The following is a 24,273-nucleotide window of genomic DNA, read 5'->3' on the forward strand; positions in this document are numbered from 1 at the left end:
ATTCCTAATTTTCTGCTAGCTTAATGTGATTCATGCCAATTTAAATTATGACTATCTGTCCATGTTTTTGGATTGAGTTTTAGTGCTCACTATCTTAGATTTATTTTTTTTTAATTTTATTTTCTTAAAAAATTATTTTGATGGGTACATAACTTAGTACAAAGATAATCCCTCAACTATCTGTTTTTACAAAAAAATTATTATTTAAAAATTATTACTCAAAAATTTTAAATTTGAATTATTCAAATTGTACTCGGACTTTGTAGATCTCACCACAACCATCACTCTTACGAACGCTGAAACCCAGCGTCAAGCTTCATTCATTATTAATGCCAGCTGTGTATAATTTTAGCTAGGGATTCACACAATGGAAGAAGTAGAGGCAGGATATTCACTGAGCAATTTACCAGATGAAATTCTTCACCGCATCTTCTCTTTCCTCGGCATTAGAAACATAGCAAGATTGAGCGTCTTGTCCAGGAGGTTCCAAACCCTATGCACGACCGCCCCCTCCTTCTTCTTTTCTGAACCTGATCTTAATCCTCGTGTTCGCAACTGTGCATGCCCACATGTCTTCAACTTCATGAACACTCTTCTCCAACGTCGTCCTCCTCATGCTCTCAATATTAACCAGCTTTGTTTCTCATCTTTCTGCAAGATACCCCAACACCGTAGCCTTCACGACGAGTGGATCAATAAATTATTTCGAACTTTTCATGTCGACGAACTCTATCTTTATTACCAACTCCCTTCCATCTTTGGAAGCCTCCCCAGATTTCAGTCCCTGAAAGTTCTGAAACTTAACATGAGGGGACTCGCCTGGGTGAAGCTTCCTGAGATGATGAAAATTGCTTCCCTCGAGACTCTTCATATGCGATTTATTAAAACTGAGGATTCAGTTGGTGAGTGGGTTTCTGAGAGTTTCCCATCCTTGAAAACTTTATTCCTTTGTTCTATCACCGCGAGGGCCTCAGCAAAACAATTAGAACTTGCAATAGGAAGCTCGTGTTTGGAGGATTTAACCATTCAATATTGTTGCAACTTCAAAGCTGTGAGGATTATCACTGAGAACCTACGAGCCTTAAGTTACAAGGTCGATGATGAGATTGTAGTTGAGATCTCTGCGCCTAATCTGCAAAGGGTTAGCTGGAGAGGGGCTCTTCCAAGACTTCGTTATGATGCAAGAAGGACGTTCAAGAGTTTGGATGTTGCCGTTATGACTCATTTGAAGTTCCGGAATTTGAATTTGCTCATTCAATTATTTGAGGCTATGCGTTGGGCAAAACTGCAGCACATGGATACGTATATGCTCAAGGTTAGTTCTTGAATTATTTGATCTCCCATATTATATGGTTTATAACTGTAACGTTGATTCTATTCCATTAGATAAGTAAAGTTAAAAAAATTAAAAATAAGAACAATACTTATGTCACGCATATTATTGTGTCAAATTTTTTTAATTATACATGATCATTTATCCTTTTTATTTAATTTCATGTGAATTCATGATTAAATGTTATTAAATACTAATACTAATATTTTAAAAATACGAGTGATTAGAGAATTTGACATGATAGGCATACAAAATTTGACTTAAGTTTTTTTTCCCATAAAACTAATACTCCTCTAGTCTTTAATTTAAGAGCTACTTAGTTGATTAAAAAAGTTTAAAAAAATTATTTAATTATAACGAATGTAACTTAATCTTCCTAAAATATCCAATGGTTTAAAAATAGGATGGAGGTTTTGCATTTGGTAAAAACGGTAGTAAAGGAAAAAATAAGAGGCAGTAAATAAAATAACCTATTAGAGAGTTGAGGTAAGGATTTCACTCACATCCCACTAATAGCCAAAGATAAAGGTATGTAAAAACCTGATGCTGTGGTCTAAATCTAATCCAGTCCAACCTGAAGTTAATTCACTCTATTAATCTTAACAGCCAATAATAAGGGAATATAATGCCCAGTTGAATCAAATAATTTGTTTATTTCTCAACGTTCTATTTATAGGGCTCGAATACTATATATGTGAAGAAAGAAAATAAAATGTAGGCAATAACCGACTCCAAAAATAAGACCCTAGATGTTGGGATCCTTAACAACCTAGTGGATTTTTATTTGACTCCTACAATTTAGGCTCTGTGACACATGACTGAGCAAAATAACAAATCGGAACATATTTAATAAAAATATTTAAAATTAAACACTTGACTGAGTAAATAATCCTAACGAAATCCACTTGCCCCTAAACTTGTGATTCACTTAACTAACCGCTAAAACAAATGCTAGCTTCAGTCCTTAATATGGAAAATAATATTTTTCATCTAATTTTTTCTTCACTTTCCTTCATTTACTATCTGCAGCATTAGATTAATATTGAAATTTAATATATTATAACAATATTATAATATTAAATAATAAAAATATATATAAATAACTTTAATCTATACATAAATAAACACTATGATATTATTATAATAAAAAAGCATAGGATAAAAAACAAAAAAATTATAAAATATTTTAATAAAATTCTAGTAGTAATGTATGCATATTAATTTCTGACTGCTTATATATATTTTTTGTTTAATTAATATTATAATAATATTTTTATAATATATTAAATCCCAACCATTGGATGTTAATCCAATGATAAAAATAATAAATGGAGTGAAAGTGGAGAGGGAATGAAATGGAGACATTCTTCTTTTATCCTTAATATAAGTACTAGTTAATTAATTTGAGTAGATTAAATAAATTTATTAAGCTAGTTATTTGTAACAGATATTATCTTCCATCTCAAATACTCTTGCTAATAATACACATTAGCTAAAATTACTATTTAATGAAATTTTTAACATGTGCAATTATTATAGAAATTACTTTTAAAAAATAGTTAAATATGAGAAACAAAGTGATTAATATCCTATATTTAGGAATAAATTGAAAGTTAAACTAACTCTTATATTAAGAATGGGAGGTAATATATATTAATAACATAAAATAAGATTAATTCAATTCCACAAATGCACTTCACGATTGCGTTATGTGTATAATTTCATTTTCTTACCATTCAAATTATTACTGCGGGAATATTTTGGCCACACGAGTATCTTGACATTGGAATCATCTTAGTGCAGTTTAATTTTAGCGCCTAATATATTATATATGAAAAATCAAATGAACCGGTTTTTCTTGTTTTAATCGCTTTGCAGGATTTACATGGGAAGCCATCCATTTCATTTGGAAATGTTCGCCACTTGGAAATATGTGTTGAACGATCATTTTATTATTACAATTCATATCCAAAAGAGGAGGATAATGCTCATTTGGGGGATGTTCTAGTGACTTTCCTCAAAAGAATATCAAATTTAGAAACTCTAACCTTTGTAAGCCATGAATTTGAGCCTTTACCCCATTCTAAAGCGGTACGTGTGTTTACATTTTTCCCATACTTGATGTATTTAACAATTTTTGCTCATAGTTTTACCAAAAACAATCAATTTTAATTCTATGATTTCAATTTATATATTCAAACATTTATGTTGATTTAGCCTTTCAAGTTAGCTAACGCATATTATATACTACGTCCGATCCTTAACAAAAAAAATCTTGTTTGTAGTTCAATAATTTAGTTTGTTTTGGTATTTCAGGCAACTTCACCTCCTGGGGAATATATATTTAAGGGAGCAGTAAGAATGTGTGAGAAAAGAAGTAAATGGAAGGAAATAAAGGGAGTGAAGAAAGTGAAGTTTAGAATATTAAGAAGCTTGTACTACTCAATGGCTGTTATAATAGGGATGTTCAAGACGCGTTGCATGGATTTGGAAGAGATGACTCTTAGTTATCCATCTCCTTATCATGAGTTTATTACCCTCTATTTGAACTCTTTGGAGAGTGGTTCTTCTGCGCTTTCAATTAATTTAGTCTCTTTTTGATTGGCTAAAAAATTGTTATTCTAATAACTAAATTATATATATTTCTCTGGTGCTTGGCAAAGATGTACAGCATGAATTTTAATTTATTAATGATCATGATTATATTAGGTTGTCTTTTTTATTCAAGTCTTTGCATAATATGATTCACATTTTTATCAACTACATCAATACTTGTTCCCTATTAGCGAAAACGAAGTAACCTGTGGGAGAGCTAAGGTGGTGTTTGGTATCCGTTCAAAATATTATTTTTATGCTACTTCTGGTACTTAATAAAAAAATGAGTTGGAGTGTTAAATTTAATTCTAAATATAAGATCTCAATTTATTTTATCTCCAAAATTTATAATTTTTATCTCAAAATATTACTATTAGTTGTAAGGGATTCCCAAAACCAGAGAGATAGTTCCAATGTATATGATTAAATAAATTAGTTTATGAAGTCAAATACATGTTTATTACAAATAATTAATTTAATTAATTTTCTTAATATTTTTAAATTAATTGTCTGGTTCTAGTATTAAGAAGCAAAAATAGTACTTTATGAGACGACTCCTCGCATACATAACCTAAAACGTTCACTTAGGAAGCTGAAGTTAAAGCAGCGGCCAAGTGGTAGTTAGGGTGGGGAGTGGGGTGCATGGCCAGATGAGGAATTAAAACTCAAAACCAAACACGCTCTCATTTATAACTTCCACCAACCCATCCTTCACTTCATGCTGCCCTCAAAAATATTATGCCTTCCTCTTCAAGGCATTCCGCAACAACTTGATTTTGTCATGTATACCTTTTCATCCTCAAATTTTGTTACTCAACCACTACACATTGATCATTAATTTGGATTCTACTGCCTCCCATACTAAATGTGACATCTAGTTTCTTGTTCAATTTTTTTTTTGTATACTTGAGAAATAGAAATATATATAGAGCTACTAAAATATGATTGTATATGTACAATACTCCCCACTACTTATTTTCAATATTTGAGCTACCAAAAGGGTTTGTTATCCGATCCTAAACCTAATATCTTAACTCACTCTGACTCTCAAAATTTCTAATTCTTTCCTCAATTTTTCTTATTAAGTATGTATTAAAAGGATTTTTCATCATCAGAGAGTAGAATAATATCCAATACAAATGATAAAAATGGACATTTTAAGAAAACTAACACATATTTCTTATACATAATTAATTTAATTAATTTTTTAATTTTTATAAATTAGTTATTTATTTTTTATGTTTTAGGCGAGCTGATCAGCTATGAATTATCACTTTTTGTTATATTCAGATATTAGAAGTAAACACAAATGAGTGTGTTTTTCTTATAATCACTTTATATCTTAATTCATATTTTGAGGAACTCACGCTAGGAAAATGGGATAGGAGAAGGATTCCATTCGTAAACATTGTTTCGCTTAGTCTTATTACGTCACTGTTTGTTAGATTCAGATTTTTTTTTTTTGGCTTCTCTCTCTTGCGATAATCAAAGTATATTATATTTAATAGCTCATGAGGACCTTAATTAAGGGTGTGTTTGGATGAAACCCAAACTATGGTTTGGAAAAGTAATTCTGGAGAATAGATTTTGGGAAGAATAGATTCTGGAAAGAATAAATTTTATGAAAAAGTGATTTTGAAAAGTGAAAGTGTTTGGATAGTTGTTATCAGAAGCACTTTTTATATATACAAATTACTAAAAAAAAAGACATAAGTTAATATGATAATTACAGAAAAAATAGATTTTATGATATATTTTAATTTGAAGGAATAAAATTGTTAATAATATATTTTTTATTAACATAATTAATACTCCTCCGGTCCTTAATATAAGACCCATTTAACTAATTTGATTAGATTAAGGAAGTTAGGTAAGTTAGTTAATTATAAGAAAAGTGACACATTTTTCCTAAAACATCATAATCATCTTTCTTAATACCTCCTCTTCCTCTTCTACTTGACTATGGTTGAGGGGGTATCCATAGGGGTAATTTAGAGAAAATTAATAAATATGAGAAATGGGTCTTATATTTAGGACCAAAACCAACTCAAGAATTGGATCTTATATTAAGGACCGGAGGAGTAATACATAAGATAATATAATTAATAAATAATTAATATGTATATATATTTATAAAATATAAGATTAAATATGTTTATAAAAAAAATAACAAGATACATATCCTATAGGCTCTCACACTCTCCCTTTTTTCTCCAAAAGCAAAAAATTTTTGCTTTTTTCAAAACCATGATTTTGGAGCCAAAACCATGGTTTTGGTTTTTGGATGGGTGTTTGGATGATTTATTCCCCAAACCATGGTTTGGGATGTCACCCAAACACAGCCTAACTGAAGCTTATTTATCTGATCGAAAAGTGAAGAATAAGAAAATATGTTGCTCTCACAAAAATAGAGCTAGCTTTAGATTATAAATGGATGGATGGATTGCTTTTCTTAATTCTCTAGGGTATATATATACTTTAAGATATCAATTACAACACGTAGTACAAAAGATTAAATATATGCTTCAACGTAACGTTCCATATCTGTTAATTAATTGTCCTTCGAAGTGAATCTGGATTCCAAGTTTTAATCCAAAACATAGCGTAAGTAAACCATAAAATAGAAGAGGTGCAGTTAAATAAAGTTCAGCAAATGCTTAAAGGAAGCTATTTTAACAAATCGATTCACAATAGTCTTTGAATCTTTGGCTTCAAGGAGTATTTAACTATATAAGTTTAAACAAGAAAAAAATTAAATAAAAATAAATATATAATCATATGCTTTTGCCTGGAAAGAAGAAGCATCTGGGTACTTAACGTCCTACAAAATTAATTAATGGCATTTTCTATAGCGGGTAATGTGAGTTATATTTCTTAATCAATTAATTATTTATTCCATTGAGTGAGCCTTAATTACTTTGTTATGGATTGATAAATGCCTACCTAACTTCCTCATCATTCTGTGATTAATTTGTTATGGATTGATCAATCCAACATAATCATTTTAACTCTATTGTCCTCTTTTCCCTAATGGGCTAATTATAGGTTTAACTAAGCTCCTAATCAAAGATAGATTATTTGTGCTATTATTAGGTAGTAATAAGCAATCTAATTCTGTCATATCTTGAACAGAGTTTTTATTTGAGTCACCGGAGAGATTTTAATTTACGTTTAAGTAATTTACTATACCAAAAGGATATATGAAAAGCATATTATATTCTTTATTTTTTAAATATTACTTTTTGAAATTGAATTATTTTTTAATATTAAAATTTTCCTCACATCCTCAGCATATATTATTTTTTTGTTAAAAAAAGTAATGAAATATATCTGTCCTCTTAATAATAGATACCAATGGAGCGCATTATATATATATATATATATATATATATATAAGTAATTGGACAAAATTATTTGCAGATGGCTTAGTACATAGAATAAATAATAATAGAATAAAAAATTATTTCAAAGTTAAAGATTGAATAAATACTTAAGCTCTAAATAATATAAAACTTATAAAATTGTACTAGTAATGAAGTAATAGGTTCTATAACTTTTAAAATAACAAGTAAAGACTTGGAAATTCACACAATTTACCAAACTTTATAATGCAGAGCGTAATTAATTAACAAGAAATCACAATTAACGATCAAAAAATAAATATATATAAATATTTTGCTTGGTTGAAAATAAAATTTTCCATGTTTATGGGAAAGTTTTCACATTTTCATTCGCCTTTCAAATTTTTATTTCGTGCAAAACAAACCCTGAGATCCGGCAACATTATTCATTGATTAATTCTTACTACTTGTCTACCTATGTTTCCCCTTTATAATATATTCATTGATCTAGTCGTTAAGGTGGCTTATTACCTACTCTTGACATACTATTTATAAGGTAGAGAAGGAAAAAAAAATTTTGTTCTATTTATAAGTCATTTCATTACAATTTTAGCATAAATATATTACTTTGTTCTTCATTTATTATAATGTAGATAATTATTTTTTTTAAAAGTGTATATATTAAATAAAGATAAAGTTAAAAATTTATTATATTTTAATAAGGAGTTAACATAATTTAAAGTTTTTCTTAATCTATATAAAATATGCTAAAAATGCTTTATAAATAGATCCAGAAAAGTAACTAATAATCATAAGTAACTGGAAGATAGGGCTGTAATCAAGCTCAAATTTTTATAAATTTTTGTCCTTTCAGGACCACTGATTTTGTCAAAATATTACTTTCTGGTCATAAATACAAGAGTAGTAACACAGATGATTAAAATTCAACATACATTTTTAACAAAGAGTTAAAATAGCTTATTTATTTAATTTCTACATACTAATTAAATTTCTATATGTAAAATCAGAGAAAATATGTTTTCCAAGCAAAGTGATCAGACGACACTATATACAGTGACAAGCACACATCTTACACATACAATCACGGCTTTTATATCTCATAAATATATTTTTGGAATTGGATTCTTAGGTTGTTCTATTAATTAAAGTTTAGAAGCTTTTAGATTAAACTTGGTTGTAAAGACTGAAAAATCAGGTATTTTTATTAGGCTCATAAATATTACTCCATTCTTCTTTTTTTATAAACAACAACTATCATTCCTCTCTTGTCCCTAAATATAAGAATATTTACAAGCTGTCTTAAATTTTTGTAACAAATTTTCTATTTTGCCCCACATTAATTACTTATTTTAATACTTGATATATTTATTATCTTATTTTTCAAGCCATCGTCTCTTTTTATCACACATTATCTATCTCATAACTTTCTTTATTATAATAATTTTCTTATTCTCTTTCTTATACCTTCTCTTGTCCATAAATAAGGATATTTTGAAGAAATTTTTTTTAATTTCTATACCTTTATTGTTTTTAACTAATTTTACCTAATTTTTTTAACCTTTGTGATAGGCTCTCGTTAGAAAAAGGACTGGGGGAGTATGATTTGTTTAGTTTTTTAATGTTAACCTTGAGTTTTCCGAAGTTCGTATTTCAACCTGGGACTTACGTTGGTATTGCAACCACCACATGCACATCGAGCCCTCCAAATTCAGATAGCATCATTTTATATTACCCATTTATGTATGTGGTTAAAAACATGATAATATATATTCACATCTTATTTTTATATTATTAATTATTTTATTTTGTAAATACATGTATATTAAGTATAAAGAATTCAAACTATTGGCCTTTTTGCCAATGCCTGATCCACAAAATATTAAAAATAAATTTGAAATAAAAAAAATCCCAAATGTATGGTGATGCTCCGTTGCGTTGCCTTTTCAAACTGGAACATAATAGCTTGCCCTTGTAGCCTGACAATAAAATTTATTGTTCATTTGACTTTTTTAATTCTAATTATATACATATTACTTCCAGTTATTAATAATACGCAACTGATTTAAGTAGATTAATGAAATTAATTAAGTTAGTTATTTATAACAGATATATGTAATCAACAGAGATATTTTAGAGAATAAATTATAAATTTATAACAAAAAATTGATTGACGTCTTATATTTAAAACTAAATTTAACTCTCATTTAATTCTTAGAATTGGAAGTAGTATATATTTTATGAATGAAGCTAATAGAAGAAGAGAAAAATGAAAGTGAAAGGTAGATCAGATCAAACAAAAGTTGGAGAAAGTAGCATAAAGAGCGGAGGAGAAGACGAACAAGAAGTTAAGAAGGAAAAGAAGCGTTGAAATGGCGCAATTACAAGGGAAGAACTGACAGAAAGAGATGGGGCATCTTAATATTAATTACATAATATTGATATAATAATAGTAGTAGTAATAGTAATGATAATTAAATTAAATTAAATTAAAGTATTAGCGTGCAAAAACTTAGCTTAGCTTGCAAAAATCAAACAATTAGGCAACAAATGGGGCACTGTGCTTGATTATGTCTTAGCTTTTTAGGCTTATTTCATTCATTGCATCAGCATCATCGAACAACCACTTCTTCTTTAATTTTTTTTTTAAAAAAAACTGGTTTTATGAAAATTATATTTAGCTTTAGACCCATCATCTTCACCTGATTTCATTTCATTTAATAATTAATTAATGGACACATAATATGTGTTAGCTCACTAATCTCTTTCCCTTTCAAGTAATCCGTCTATCTCACGCCATCCCATTTTGCCAAATCCTTTCTACAATTATACCCACATTATTCTGCGGGATTAAAATTATAAAATGTTAGTATTTTTTTAAAAAAATAAATTAAATGCCATAATAATTTAACAAGGTAATAAAAAAATATTTTATAAAAAAATGTTATAAAATATAAAATCTGACCGGTTTAAATTTTAATGTAATAGTTGAGAATACACCAAACCAATTAAACTTTCCGTTCTATTTCATCTCATTCGACTCCACTCCATTTCATTAATGACTTTCGATTTTATTCATAAACTCTCAAACACACTCTTATATATATTGGACATATATGAGAGTGCGCTTATCAATTTAATATTAAAAAAATATTTCAGCAGACATTTTAATAAGTCAGTCATAATTTGATTAAACGACAATAATAACACCAGGACAAATGTTTTAGGGTAACGTTAACTAACACAAAGGACAAATTTTGAGCTCACGTGCTATAGATCACCTTCTTTTTTTCAAAAAAAAGGGGGGCATTATGAAAATCATTATAAAATGTATTCATTTCAGAGTAGGATAATATAACTCATTTGGATTAAATTTTTTTAAAAAAAAATCTTTACGCTGTACAAAGTAAATACATGAGAAAATTTTGTTTCATAAAGTGTAAAAAATGATTTGTTTATTTTAAAACAAAGGAATTGATTATAAATTAGACACCTAAAAGTAGGGAACATCTCATGTTTCTAATTATAAATTTCACACTAACATCTTATTTGACAGAGACAGACAGCTATCTCCACTGCTTCAAAACTTTATTTTATTTTAATCCCGCCATTTCTTCATATATACACACACACATATATATTATACAGTTTGTTGGTGGATTCATGTGACTGAATAGTAATTGATACATGCCCAAAAAAAAAAAGAATAGTAATTGATATTTTTGGTGCCAATCCTGAAGTGGAAATATGAATAATAAATGTAAGTTTGACAATCATGAAAAACCCCATTTTATTGATACGTGAATTAAGAGATGCTCCCACATATTTCCCTAAATTAGGATAATTTTAGATAATCTTGTCTTTTAAAAGTGTGTATAACATTAATGCTATTGAGTGAATCTCCTTCATTATTCTGCTTACTTATTTAGTTCAATGATTTTTTTTTTCCAATCATACTTAGCAATTCGAGAGATGTATGGTAAAAGTTTAATTTTATTATAGCATGGCCGCTGGCAAAATAATAATAATAATAATAATAATATGGCCAATGTTCCTAGATCTCTAAAAGATTTACCTTCAAGTCTCCCTATCAATTTAGTTATTAAGAAATAATCACTGTTATTTGGTTTTAAAATTTATGAATGTTTTTACGTCATAAATTCACTTAATAAAAAAAATAGATGAAATATATTTTAAACAGCATCACAGGAAATTTTAATAAATTAAAGTGATGAATCAAATAAGCAATTCTTTAAGAAGTCAAACCGATAACTTAGTATTTCTGTTATAGGAAATAACAAAGATAGTTTTTTTTTTCATGCCAAAAAGTAAATATAAATATTTTTTGTAGATAAAAAAATTAGAAATTGACACCTTAACAAGATTTTATTTTTTTTGTGGTCAACCTTAAAAATACTTAACTGCATAATTACGTACGTCGTCGTATATTTACATTTTGAGATGTGGAAGAGAATGGCGAGCCAAGTGCTTGCGGGAAATAAACCGTCATTATATTAACATAACGTCCCTCGAAAGATTCACAAAAACCAAAACCCAGAAAGCTCGCCTGTGAAGCACTCTACACTCTCAAATCTCGTTTACCTACTCTCGCTTTCTCTCTTAAATCCGCACTCAGCGCTACTTTCTTCTTTTCAGCTGTTTCGTTCCCCTGAAATGCTGAATCTTGCGCTGACCCCTTTCTGAAATTTCTTGATCTCCTGCGAGCACAATCGGCCATGGGAAAAGCTGGGGCTCGGGAATGAAACCTTTAATCTTAGAGGCAATGTGTGGAAATTTCAGAGTCTTATAATGGTGGCTGCCATTTCTGAAGCAGCTTCAACTGACCCGCTGAACACCAAGGCTTCCTCGACCCACCGAAACCCATCGAGGCCTCCTCTTTTACATTCAGAGAAAGACAATGGGACTCTTCCAAGAAGACCCAAGGGTAGGCAGGTTTCTTCCAGGTACATGTCTCCTTCTCCATCGACTTCTACTTCCACTTCAACCTCTTCGTCGTCTTCATCTAGGAGATGCCCCTCTCCCCTCCTTTCACGCTCCATCAATTCCGCACCCTCATCGACCCCCGTACCCTCTACGGTGCCCAAACGGTCCCAATCAGTGGACCGTAGGCGACCCGCGACTCCGAACAGGCCTTTGACGCCTGTCCTACGGCAAGGAAATGCCGGTGATGTATCGGCGGCTACGAAGCTTCTGGTCACTTCTACGCGGAGCTTGTCGGTTTCGTTTCAAGGGGAGGCGTTTTCACTTCCGATTAGTAAGACAAAGGCTGCGACACCCACTTCGAGCAATGCCAGGAAGGCTGCAACGCCAGAGAGGCGGAGGTCGCCTGCAGTTAGAGGTAAGGTTGACGGTGGAGGAGATCAAGTCGAGAACTCGAGACCCATGGACCAGCACCGATGGCCGGCTCGGACCAGGCAGTCGAATTCGGGTTCCAATCACTTGTCAAGGAGCATGGATTTCATTGGTGATAAGAAGCTTGTTGGAAACGGATTTGGAAAAGTGGTTCGGGCGTTGCAGCAATCAATGATTGGTGATGGTAGAAGGGCATCTTTTGACGGGGGATTGAGTTTGGATTTAGGCAAAGATGAATTATTGAAGGATGCTCAGCAGAGCTCAGATGTAAATTCAGTAAATGATTCTTCGTTGCCTTCTGATCTCACTGCATCTGATACAGACAGCGTTTCCTCTGGCAGCACTTCAGGAGCACAAGATTGTGTTGGAGCTGGCAAGGGTCGACCTCGTGGCATTGCTGTGTCTGCGAGGTTTTGGCAAGAGACTAATAGTCGGCTGCGCCGTTTGCAGGATCCTGGTTCACCCTTATCAACAAGCCCTGCCTCAAGAATGACAGCTCCTTCAAAGGTTGTTCAATCCAAGAAGTTCACTAGTGATGGCCCACTATCATCCCCTCGAACTATGGCTTCCCCAATCAGAGGAACTGCGCGTCCTGCCTCTCCTAGTAAACTATGGGCATCTACAGTCTCATCACCATCAAGGGGAATCTCTAGTCCAGCACGGGTGAGAAGTGCAGTTGCCAGCTCCATCAATAGTAATTCTTTGAATCCACCTTCAATTCTTAGTTTTTCAGTTGATATCCGGAGGGGAAAGATAGGGGAGGATCGAATATTTGATGCACACACGTTACGGATTCTGTATAACCGATATGTGCAGTGGCGGTTTGCCAATGCAAGGGCAGATGCTACCTTTATGGTGCAGAAACTAAATGCAGAGGTATGGTCATCACGGCTTCAGTCAAGCTATATTCGTTTACTAAGGTTATAGTTGCTTGTGATGATATAAATATCTCAGATTGATTCTTTTTCCTGTCTTAAAATGGTTGCATATGTGTCCTATTCTCTGGAACAATTTAAACTTACGGAGGTTGTCATCATGGTTATATCATTCTATAAGATTTACAAAAGAATGACTTGTTAAACTATAATTGATAAACCTTGTGTTAGATATCTTGCTCTATAGAGTGATTATGTGTCAACCTGTGCTGGTAGTTTTAGAGGCTGGCCTTAAGTTAATGGTTAAAGGTCTTGCTTTAGTACTTTTGTGCTAGATTTTGGATCAATTAGCATTGTTAATCTCATAAAGGATTTGTTGATTTATTATCAAGGTTGTGAAATATTAGAGAGTATTACAAATCCTGCGTTTCGTTCTGATAACTACATTGGATGGTCACTATTTTCTAGCTGTGCATGGTTTGTTTTATTTACAAACGAAGGTAGATCCATTGGAGGAAAGTGAAGAGTGGAGTTCTCTATGTTTTTCTATGGCTGTGATAAACTTATTTGACGGTCATTCATGAGGTTCATTGAATTAGAAAACACGCCAGTTGCTTCTACTATTTAAAGTTGGAGTTGAGTTGGACTTAGTATCTACACGAACAAGTGCTGATGCTTTTTTTGTTGGCAGTGACGAAAATAATAATTGTCAGTGACCTAATGTGTATGATTTCTATAGTGAGTAGTTGTATAAAGATTAAAGACTTTTTCTCTGATCGCTTTTCAGAGACAGATATTATTCAACTTACTTTGTTGAATAGTCTTCCAATAATTTTGAAACGATAATGTAGTGGAAGGACCTTCTTGGAGCCTGTTCTCAATGCACACCAAGTCATGAACCTTATATTTTAGATCTATGACTTCGACCACGGTTCACCATACATAGAGAAGACCAAGTAGAAACAATACTCCATTTTTGCAAGCATACCTGTTTCATGTCTCTGTAGCGATGAATTTTTTATGCTAAATCAATGTTTACGATGATTAGATTTTGTTAATAGTGATTTTAGTGTCTAAATAATAGACTTAATCATACCTTTGTTCTATATATTTTTTAAGGGAAAAAATCTGCATTCATGTATTGTATGATTTTGGCCTTGATCCGTGTACCTGTATTTAGGCTATTCAAAAGGCAAGTTTTGATTACTCGGTCATCAAAAGGCCTTATGATATGAATGGAGGGAAAATTATGCCTAAGTACCAAATTCACAAATCTTTTATTTCTAAGGATCATTAATGCTAAATACTCATCGTTCCACCTGTAAATTTGTGTTGCTTGAGTGGCAAATAGTGTAAAATATATTTCAATTATGAATGGTAAGTTGTTGTAGTTCAACTTGTAAATTTGTGTTATGTGAGTGGTAAATTTAAGGGCTTCTTAATAATTGATTTGTGGATTCGGTCCCTCAATAAAATTCTTCCATGAATGTGTTGTCTTGGTTTACTGTGTGCACTATATTCCAAGGTGTCTTGGACCAGGCTGTCATGGTTATTCAGAACAGAATACAGAATTTGATAATTCAGCACTCTTATCTCCGGCTTTCTAGGTCATGGGTTTTATTGGGTTCAAAAAAATAGTTATGTTCATCATGATATGCGTCAAACCTCTTGGCCATAGTTAGAGTATAATAAAGTTGCACATGGACCTTCACCTAACTGTTTGGACTTGTTTAGGGAGACTGGAACCCCTCAAATAAGAGGTTATGGAGTAAAAGAGTGAAGAAGAGAGGGATAGAGAGAAAGTGGTCGGTCCCACTTCTGCCATGTGAGTCCTAAAAAAGTTGGGCCTACCTCATTCTCTATCTCTCTCTACTTTGCCCCTTTCCCCTTACTTTGGGGTATCCAAACTCTTATTTAAGTTGGAATGGTCCTTTGACATGATATCGGAGCCTCTATGACCAAGCTGTTAGGAGTTTCATCCTAGTCATTCTCATTCTCTCATCCTCTATTACCATTAAATTTAAGTTGACACAAGATATGGTGGTCTTGTGCTTTGTTTGCAGTTCATACCCAAAGGGCTTCCATTTGAGAGGGCATGCTATAGATATCAATAAAGCCAATTATGAAACTTCACTTAAAATTTTAAACTTTCTGGTTGAAGTGGTCCTTGACAACCATGTTGACATGACATAGTTTGATCACTTAACATTTTCTGATATGTCCAGAAATCATTATGACATTTGATGATTTTGTTTATGGTTTTCTGGTGCTTGATTTATTTTGACAATATCTTAAGTTTTTATCACTGAGGCAGTAACTCTTTAATTTGTTTTTCTGCAGCTAGTTTGTAGTTGTACATCTAAAAAGTGAATTCATATTTGGATGGAAAATGGCTGATTTTTTTTTCCCCCTTATAACAATTGTACTGATGTACAGTTGCCTATATTTTTTAATTGTATCAGAGGCATTTATGGAATGCGTGGGTAACGACATCAGAACTACGGCATGCAGTCATACTTAAACGAATCAAGTTGCTATTGCTGAGGCAAAAATTGAAGTTAACTTCCATCATGAAGGGACAAGTAAGATTTGGGATTTTGGTTTTAAATGATTACCTGTGTAATTAACGTTTTTTCCCCCAAATCAAGTTTCAAAATTGAAGCCCAGAGCCAGGCCCGCCAATATGCTGGGCTGCCTGGGCCTTTTTCTTTTAAACAAATATTTTGTTAAAAATTATGAAATGACCATTGAGAAAAAATTTTCACACGAGTATCTGTAAAATCATATTAAGCTCAAGATTTTCATGTGTCCTTAATTTTTTTTCTTTTTCTTTTTAAATGAGGGAATTGAGCTGGGGGGTTGGTTTGGGTGCTAGCCTCGCTCCGTATTTCTTTTTGTCCTGCCTGACTTGGCGTGATTGTGGCCAGACCAATTGGGCAATTGCAACCTTGTCTTATGCATGTAACTCTTGAAAAATGATGCACATGATAAAATTAAAAGATACTTCTGCACCATTGGATTTGTTGAAAATGGCTGCAATGGTAGCTGATGTTTCTGTTAGTTAATCACCTTACAACAAAGTACAGTGTTTGATGATATTTTATCACAATAGACTGCTGGTTAATTATCTTTATTGTTCATCATAAATGAAGCTTTTTGCTTGGTCTTATAGATTTCTTATTTGGAAGAGTGGGCCCTTCTAGAAAGAGATCACTCCAGTTCTTTGGTTGGAGCAACTGAAGCTTTGAAGGCCAGCACCCTCCGTCTTCCTGTCATTGAAAAAGCAATAGTATGTGCCGCTACCTTTTATTTTAAACACTAATCACATTTCAAAGTTGTCTCTCAATAATCACATAATGTTTTCTTTGTAGGCCGATGTACCAAATCTGAAGGATGCCTTGGGGTCAGCAGTTGATGTCATGCAAGCAATGTCATCCTCAATCTATTCTCTTTCATCAAAGGTAATCTTGGTTTATTTGCTTCCTAATGTGCTCCTCAGTAGAGGGCGTGTGTTTCTATCAATTGTCAATATAAGATGTGTTAATAAGGTTATGACAAAGCAAATTTCGTATTGTAAGTACCCTTTTTTTGTTTTAGAGTTGGGACTTAGGTTAAGGAGTCATGAGAAACTCAGAAATCCTGAAAGTCAATTTATTTACACCATCCACGATAGGATTGGGTCAATAATCAAATAGATATGTAAGTTCTCACGAAAGTACCCGAGTCTGAAGATGTTATACTTGTCTAGAAGTCTTGCTTCAGTTGATTGGTTGGTTCGATTATTGCCTCCAATTTATCAAGCCAAATGAAGGCAGTCGTGCTTTCATTTTATCTCAAGAACATTATAATAATTTTTTGTAAATGTTGATTAAAATTTTTTTTATGATATAAAAACATTATCGCACTTAACTTGTTTTCAGAATATAACAATTAACCTTGTGATCTAGCAGCTATTAACTTCTCCTTAACCCTTATCACCTTTTCATCTTGTTAGTCGAGTTTTGATGGACTCCGTGATATTTGAGACCAAGTTATGTAATGAAGAAATAAATGGCCCAGAGAGATGCTAAATGGAGTTAAGTCTACATAAGGAAAAGAGAAATGAGGCCTAAAAGGAGATTATGTGTGATGTAGCGGAAGAAGGGCACAAGAGGATCTATCAAGGGATACCACTTTTGCCATGTGATGCATAAGTGGAGAGAGAATATTCAGGGTGGAGGATACCTAGCCTCTTGAAAGCCAGGAGTTGGATACATTTTCATCTCTTTTATGCCTTCCTTTCTCCTCTGTTCAAGGAAAGGAAGCTTTAATTCAGCTACATGAATAATATCAGAGTTAGGGGTTCCGTTAAGTTTATTTCGCTAAATATTCATCTTAAATTCAGTCAAAGATTTTGTGCTGTTGTCTGTTTGGTTTGTCACCCCGCCAAGTAGAATAAGGGTTACGTTGTTGTTGTTTTTTTTTTTTTTTTGGTTAAATTTGTCAAAATTAATTAGTTATGCATTGAGGAGTTTTGATCTAAACTGATCTTTAACTATACTGTCAAGTCGCCTACTTAATATGAAACATGGAACATTTGGTGGTTCTAGTTTAGTTAGATGCACATGTAAATGTCATAATTCAGCTTTCTTTCTTTAAATTAACAAGGCATTTCCTGATTTGCGATAATTTTCAGAGCGTCCTTTGCTGCTGTAGAATTTGTAGACAGGGAGCTCAAATAGGTGTTTTGCTAGTTTCCTATATGCACCATACAGTTTTGAAAATGACTAGCCTTAATGCACTACACATAGTGGGCAAAGGTTTTTGTTATTGTAATGTAGTTTATTACATTGGATGCTTGATTCACCCAGACAAAGTGAGCAAATCAAGCTGTAGTATTAATAAAGTAGTTGGTAAGCTTTTGTCTTAGACAACTGCATACACGGGAAAAACAAACCTTCTTTAGTGCACAGTGGCTGATCATCAATGATGGAACCAGCTGTTGACAAGTCCGTCCCACATATTTCAAGTCCATTAAATAACTTATTATGTCTGATTCAGCTGTTGCATTATTAATTTGTCACTTTTGGCGAAAACTTTTTTCCCCTGGGTGACCTAACCTAACGTTATTGTTTAGATCCATCAGTAAAATGGATGCCTTCTCTTAAAACCTAACTATTCATAACCTAGAAGATGACCGATTTCAAGGGTCAGGGTTATGCTGATGGGCAAATGAAATGGCATGTAATGTTGTCATAATTACAGGATATTGACATTAGATTGAATGATATGATAAAATATAAAAACGTGGTATGATATGCATGATAGTGAGATATCTTTTTTTGGTTTTTAGGTAAATATGATACTTTAGCAAGTGTTGTTTGTTGATTTTTTTAAAAATACACACACACACACACATATCTATGGCTAGGTTTTGCTTGATTCGGTTGTAATCCACTGGCATGCTTGAATGGAAGATAGTGAGGGAATGAAAGGGAATCCAATTTGATTTTTGGCCTGTGGGAGTTATATAACAAGGAGGAATGGAATAAGACATTTTCAAAATCCCCAAAATTCTTTAATGCCTTCCAACTGTTCATTTACAAATCTCCAAGCCTTTGTTTGTTTCTCTTTTCGGATTTTTGTGGAGTGTTGTTAGGAGGAGGAGAAATGAATTAATTTGCTAATATGCCGTTTATCTTTTATGAAATTTCCATATCGAGTAACTAAGCCATCTTCATTGCCCGTCCACAAGGTATTGATTATGGGTAACATGCCTGATTGTGTGTGTGTGTTTTTTTTTTCTAGCTTTTGGATAACTGTAGAGAATCCACATCCCTTTTAGATAGTGTATATTGAATGTTCAAAATGCATGTTTTTGTTATCTTATTTTTAAAATGATTGATGTATAGTTCCTTGAGCAATCCCTTGTGTCTTGATAGAAGTAGCCAGAATTATTGGTGCTTGTGTGTTGTTTATTCGCAGCCACCAAGAGCTTTGTTTTGCTTTTCACTAATATGGTAATAAACCATGTAATATCCTGAGAATCTTCAATTAGTTCTAAAGGAGTTGAGGAGCGAACATTTTCAGAAGACTCTATAATGGAATTGAGTAGAGATCTTTAGTTTTCTTTTTCTTTTTTTTTTGACAAATAGATGTCTTTAGATTAAATATACTGTTTTGTTTTAGCCAAACTAATATTATCTCTTGTATTGGTATTTATAAAGTCATCTGCTTCTGGCAGGTGGAAGAAACTAACTCCCTGATGGCAGAACTTGTAAAGGTGACTGCAAAACAAAGGCATTTCCTCGAACAATGCAAGGATTTCTTGTCATCTTTAGAAGCTATGCAGGTAATCTGTCTTTATCAAGTTTTCTCATCTAAAGACCAAGACATAAAAACCTGCTCTTTTTTGAGTTCAATATGTATCCTACACTGGTTATGTGAAATGGTGTTTCAAATTGTGCTCCTTCCATTTCAAAATAACTGTCATTTTGGAGTTTTAGTTTCGTAATATAATTGTCGCTTTATAATCTTGATGGAACATTACTTATTCATTCTCGTATCATTTTATCCATAAAGTTCTTTGTCAAGCAAAAAAATTTGAAAATAATGGCAAGTGAAGTCCAAGTGCCTTCCTTGAAATAACTTGTCACTGTGATGAGATTTTACTCAGATATCATCAGATTTTGCCACACTCCGAGTTGCTTAATAATTTTGTTAATACACACACATGACTACAAATGAAAGTTATTTTGAACTGTATTTAAATACTATATCTCATCCTGTAGTAATGTTTATGTTGTGTTTTATATCCATGTCTGATCCATAGCAAACCCAATGCTCCTATCAGCGTGTTAAAAAAAAAAAAAAAAAATTATTCATTATCCCAAAAGAAAAGGATACTTGGCAATGACAATGCAGCCTTAGGTTCTCATTAATCCAGTATAAGTATTCTCATAGCTTCTTTTTCCTGGTTTATGAATTATAATAACAGGTCAGGGATTGCACCTTAAGAACACATATAATACAACTTTGTCGTGTTCGGACTACTGGCTGCCACCTGACAACACGTGTGTAGGACTGATCTTTCTTGACTCCTCACTCTTACTGCTAAACACTAACCAGCTTTTAATTTCCCACGGGTGAAGATGACACAGAAGGTAACGACAATGGAATATGGAGCTGATAGCTTAGCTGGTTTTTGGTTTTCTGTGTTTACATTTTTTGTTTTCGGAACCTAATATGTTCCTGTTGAATGTCGTGTGTAGTATATGTTGTGTATGAATATCATCATCACAGGAAAAAGAAAAAGGTGACCTTTTTTTCCTTCTGCTTCTTTGTTAGGTAGTTGGAAGCAATTCCCTTGGTTCAAGTGTATGTATATAATCAACTAACCATTTGTTTATTAGGTAAATTTGTGGTCAAGATCCTTCACTTGAACACCAGTCCTTGCTGTTTGATTATTGTCGTTATCAGTTTTAGCAACCTCAGGCCTAGATTATAATTCTCTGCAATTTTATACGTGGACTGTGAAATCCTAGCCTCTCGGGGAGATCAAATGATTGCACAAGCATGATGTCCAATCTCAAAATCTTGAACAGGAGTTGTTGTCGAATCATACAAGCATATTCTACTATGAATTTCACCTAGAAGGCTGTTGGATGCTGTTCTTGAGAATTTTGTAGAATAATCCTTTCTTTTACGGCAACATCATGCTATTTTATCAGGCATTCGTCTTCGTAAACAGGACTTTGACGGTTTAATTACGAAATTTCGAGTTCGATTCAAAAAAATGTATTTAAGAGAGCTATTTTAATCGAGTCTAACAATACTTGGATATAACTCAATTAATAGTTATTGAAAAACAGCATTCCATTCATATGTATGCTTATACGAAAAATGATCAAACTGCTTCTAACAATTTTTATCTATAATAGTGACATTACATTTTTACTAGAACAGGTTCGCGTTTATCGTGATGAGATCCTCTCTAACTGCATGCAAAAGATAATATAAACACGGCTTTTAAAATCGGGAAAAAGACAGAAAAATATACTTTGACTTCAAAATGCAGGAACGTCCGTCCAATTTGGAAAATCTCGTTTTGCTCTTATCAGATCAAATTGGGATTATTTTGTTAAATGAAAAGATAAAACTGCCCTCACCAGATACAAAACGTGGGGCACCACGTTAAGCTGCATACGAGACGAAGATAGGCAGGAAGGAAAAGAGAGACATGCACAACGGAGGCTGCTCGAGAGTGACGAGAAGGTGGTGATTCGAAAGGGTAAGTGTTTCTTTGAAATCATATGACTCTTTCACCCTCGTAGCATCACTGTGACAGTGTGTTTTATGGTTTTTGATGGTCCCGCGTTCTGCATAGTCGTCAGTTCGAGGGTTCAGAGGAGGTAATGTGTGGCATTACGTAAGTACTGTCACCAAGGATCTGGTTTTAGAGAAATACCTTTATTGAAATTGTTATTTCCTTTAACTGTGTTGTTAACTATGACAAAAGCTGCAAGAGGAGTTTACTTATTGTTCATGTTAGATATTCTTTGCCTTATATTTTATGTTTTAAGTATGATCTTTGTATAAACTGAGTTTTAAAAATTAGTATTAATGATTATTTCTTTTTATGATAGTGTTAAAACTTATAATCGAGGTGTTAAAAACTTATTTTGGGGTTGTTATCTGGTTTATTGAAGTTGTGATGTGGGGTTTATTCATTATTGGAAATATTGATCCATAGACTGAAGTTGTACAACGCTTAACCAAAGTTGTAACATGGGTTTTTTTTTTCCTATCTCGAAAATACTGTTGTGAATACACATACTGAAGTGGTAAATATATATAAACTATTGTAAATTCATACACTGGAGTTGTAAAATTCTCCCTAGATGTTTAAACAGGCCGTCCAACCAAGGTGTAGGGAGGTAAGAAACCAGGTGGTTAACAGGTATACCCAAGTTGTTAAAATATTATACTGAAATTGTTAAATGCTTAACCGATGTTGTAAAATGGGGATATTTTTTTTATCCTGAAAATGCTGTTGTGAATACCGATACAAATTGTAAACATATATAAAGATATTGTTAATCCATACATTGGAGTTGTAAAATTCTCCTCAGATGCTTAAAATTCTCCTCTTCTCTCTTTTTCCCCTTCAATCGACTCCCACAATGTATCCCTTCGGTCTTTCTTTTCTTTTCTCTTCTTCACAATGACCACAGCACCACCAACGCGCTCTTCCTTCTTCTCTTTTCTCTTCTTCCACGGTGACCACAGCACCACGAACGCATCCTTCCTTCTTCTCTTCTCTCTTCTTCCACGGCGATAGATTCCTCCTCCACTCCCTTCTCCTCTCTTTTCCATTCTTTGCGCTGTCGGTTTCAACCAAGCATTCCCAAGTTAAACCGCGCCTCTCTTCCCCTGCTTTTGTTTCAAATAATACAAAGGGTAGTTTTGTCTTTTCATTTAACAAAATAATCCCAATTCGGTCTGATAAGACCAAGACGGGATTTTCCAAATTGAGCAGACGTTTCTGGCATTTTGAAGTTAAAGTATCATTTTTCTGTCTTTTTCCTTTTAAAATCAGTGAACACGTCAAGTAATTGTACTCCAAATCAATTCTGCTCTCAAGCAATACCTTCCCCAGAATGACGTTTTGTACTATTTTGTTATGATCATCCGTGACAAACGAATTATAATGTCTCTAGAGATTTTCTCAAAACACAACTCATACATGACTACTAGCAAGCTTGGTTTCATGTTAAACGATTTTGATAGTTTTTCTTCTTCTTTTTATAATTAGATTTCGATAGTTTCTAATATAACATTAAATACGCACTATGGGTGGCAAGCCCACAAGAAGTTTTTTTTTGCTAAAACACATGTATCTTTTTATTAGAGGCAATCTAATGACACTGTCAGGCACTAAATATGATTATCTTTTCTAATAGAGATTTGAATCTTGATTCGTTACGTTATGAGAGATCAGCCTCTTCTGCTAGACCTAATCCCTATAGTCAGCCCACAAGAAGTTAGATAAACAATGTTATTGTAACTGGTAGATTTTGCCAGGTAAAGCATAGGTAATTCTTTTATGAATTAAGTTTAAAATTCCATAGTAAATCAAATCAACCATGGGTTAAATGTTTTCTTAATCATATGTCACACTTTTCGTAGTTTTTTTGTGATTACCCTTTCTATTATATCCTTGTCAAAATACAATCCATTAAATATTATTAAAGATAAAGATCTTAATTCCGTTTTATCGTATAAAGGTGCTCAATCAAACTCTCTCTCCCACACACAGACATGTGATTTATTTGGGTGCTTATCACCCAATTGATAATTTGATCAGCGCTAAATCTGTACCGTCCAAATAAATTTGACTATCCAAATTTCATATGATTTATTTTTATATTTTTAATGGTTTGTTAGTTTAATATGTACAAATTATAAAATAAAGATTCTTTTTGTATGATTTTTCAACCAATGATTTTTTATTTAAATATTACTGGTTAAAATTTTAAATTTAGATGAGCACCACACTCACCAAGACTGACTAGTTTTGTGTGTGTAGATAGAGCGAGAGAGACGCTATTTATGTTCCAATGGCTTTATTTTTTTAATAAAAGACAAAATTACTAAGATTAAAGGTAACAGTTTTTATACAAGGTTCGTAAAAGAGCATAAATCTAAATCAGGAAAAGAATCGAAAGTACTAATATTAATAGAAATTACGGTAAAAGCT

At 32.6% G+C, this 24,273-nt stretch overlaps 2 protein-coding genes across 2 annotated transcripts; both read left to right on the top strand.

The window, feature by feature from the left end:
- The first annotated feature begins 367 nt into the window (after nt 1-367).
- LOC114736872 (putative F-box protein At5g38390) lies at nt 368-1,327 on the top strand. The gene has a single exon (XM_028924759.1). The coding sequence runs from the start codon at nt 368-370 to the stop codon at nt 1,325-1,327; it is 960 nt and encodes a 319-aa protein (XP_028780592.1).
- Nucleotides 1,328-11,849: 10,522 nt separating this feature from the next.
- Nucleotides 11,850-20,625, top strand: LOC114736874 (QWRF motif-containing protein 2-like). The gene is made up of 6 exons (XM_028924761.1): nt 11,850-13,536; nt 15,998-16,117; nt 16,708-16,824; nt 16,907-16,996; nt 19,759-19,866; nt 20,512-20,625. The coding sequence occupies exons 1-6, from the start codon at nt 12,097-12,099 to the stop codon at nt 20,593-20,595; spliced, it is 1,959 nt and encodes a 652-aa protein (XP_028780594.1). The 5' UTR covers nt 11,850-12,096; the 3' UTR covers nt 20,596-20,625.
- Nucleotides 20,626-24,273: the final 3,648 nt, after the last annotated feature.

Source organism: Neltuma alba, unplaced genomic scaffold (assembly GCF_004799145.2).
Source record: "Neltuma alba isolate B1F8T4 unplaced genomic scaffold, ASM479914v2 tig00013378_pilon, whole genome shotgun sequence".
NCBI lineage: Eukaryota > Viridiplantae > Streptophyta > Magnoliopsida > Fabales > Fabaceae > Neltuma > Neltuma alba.

Bases quoted from the DNA above. Each gene is read 5' to 3' on its own strand.
- LOC114736874 (XM_028924761.1), top strand. From the start codon at position 12,097: ATGGTGGCTGCCATTTCTGAAGCAGCTTCAACTGACCCGCTGAACACC. The intron at 13,537-15,997 runs GTATGGTCATCA...TAATTGTATCAG, and splicing joins TGCAGAAACTAAATGCAGAG to AGGCATTTATGGAATGCGTG. The intron at 16,997-19,758 runs GTAATCTTGGTT...TGCTTCTGGCAG, and splicing joins TCTATTCTCTTTCATCAAAG to GTGGAAGAAACTAACTCCCT.
- LOC114736872 (XM_028924759.1), top strand. From the start codon at position 368: ATGGAAGAAGTAGAGGCAGGATATTCACTGAGCAATTTACCAGATGAA.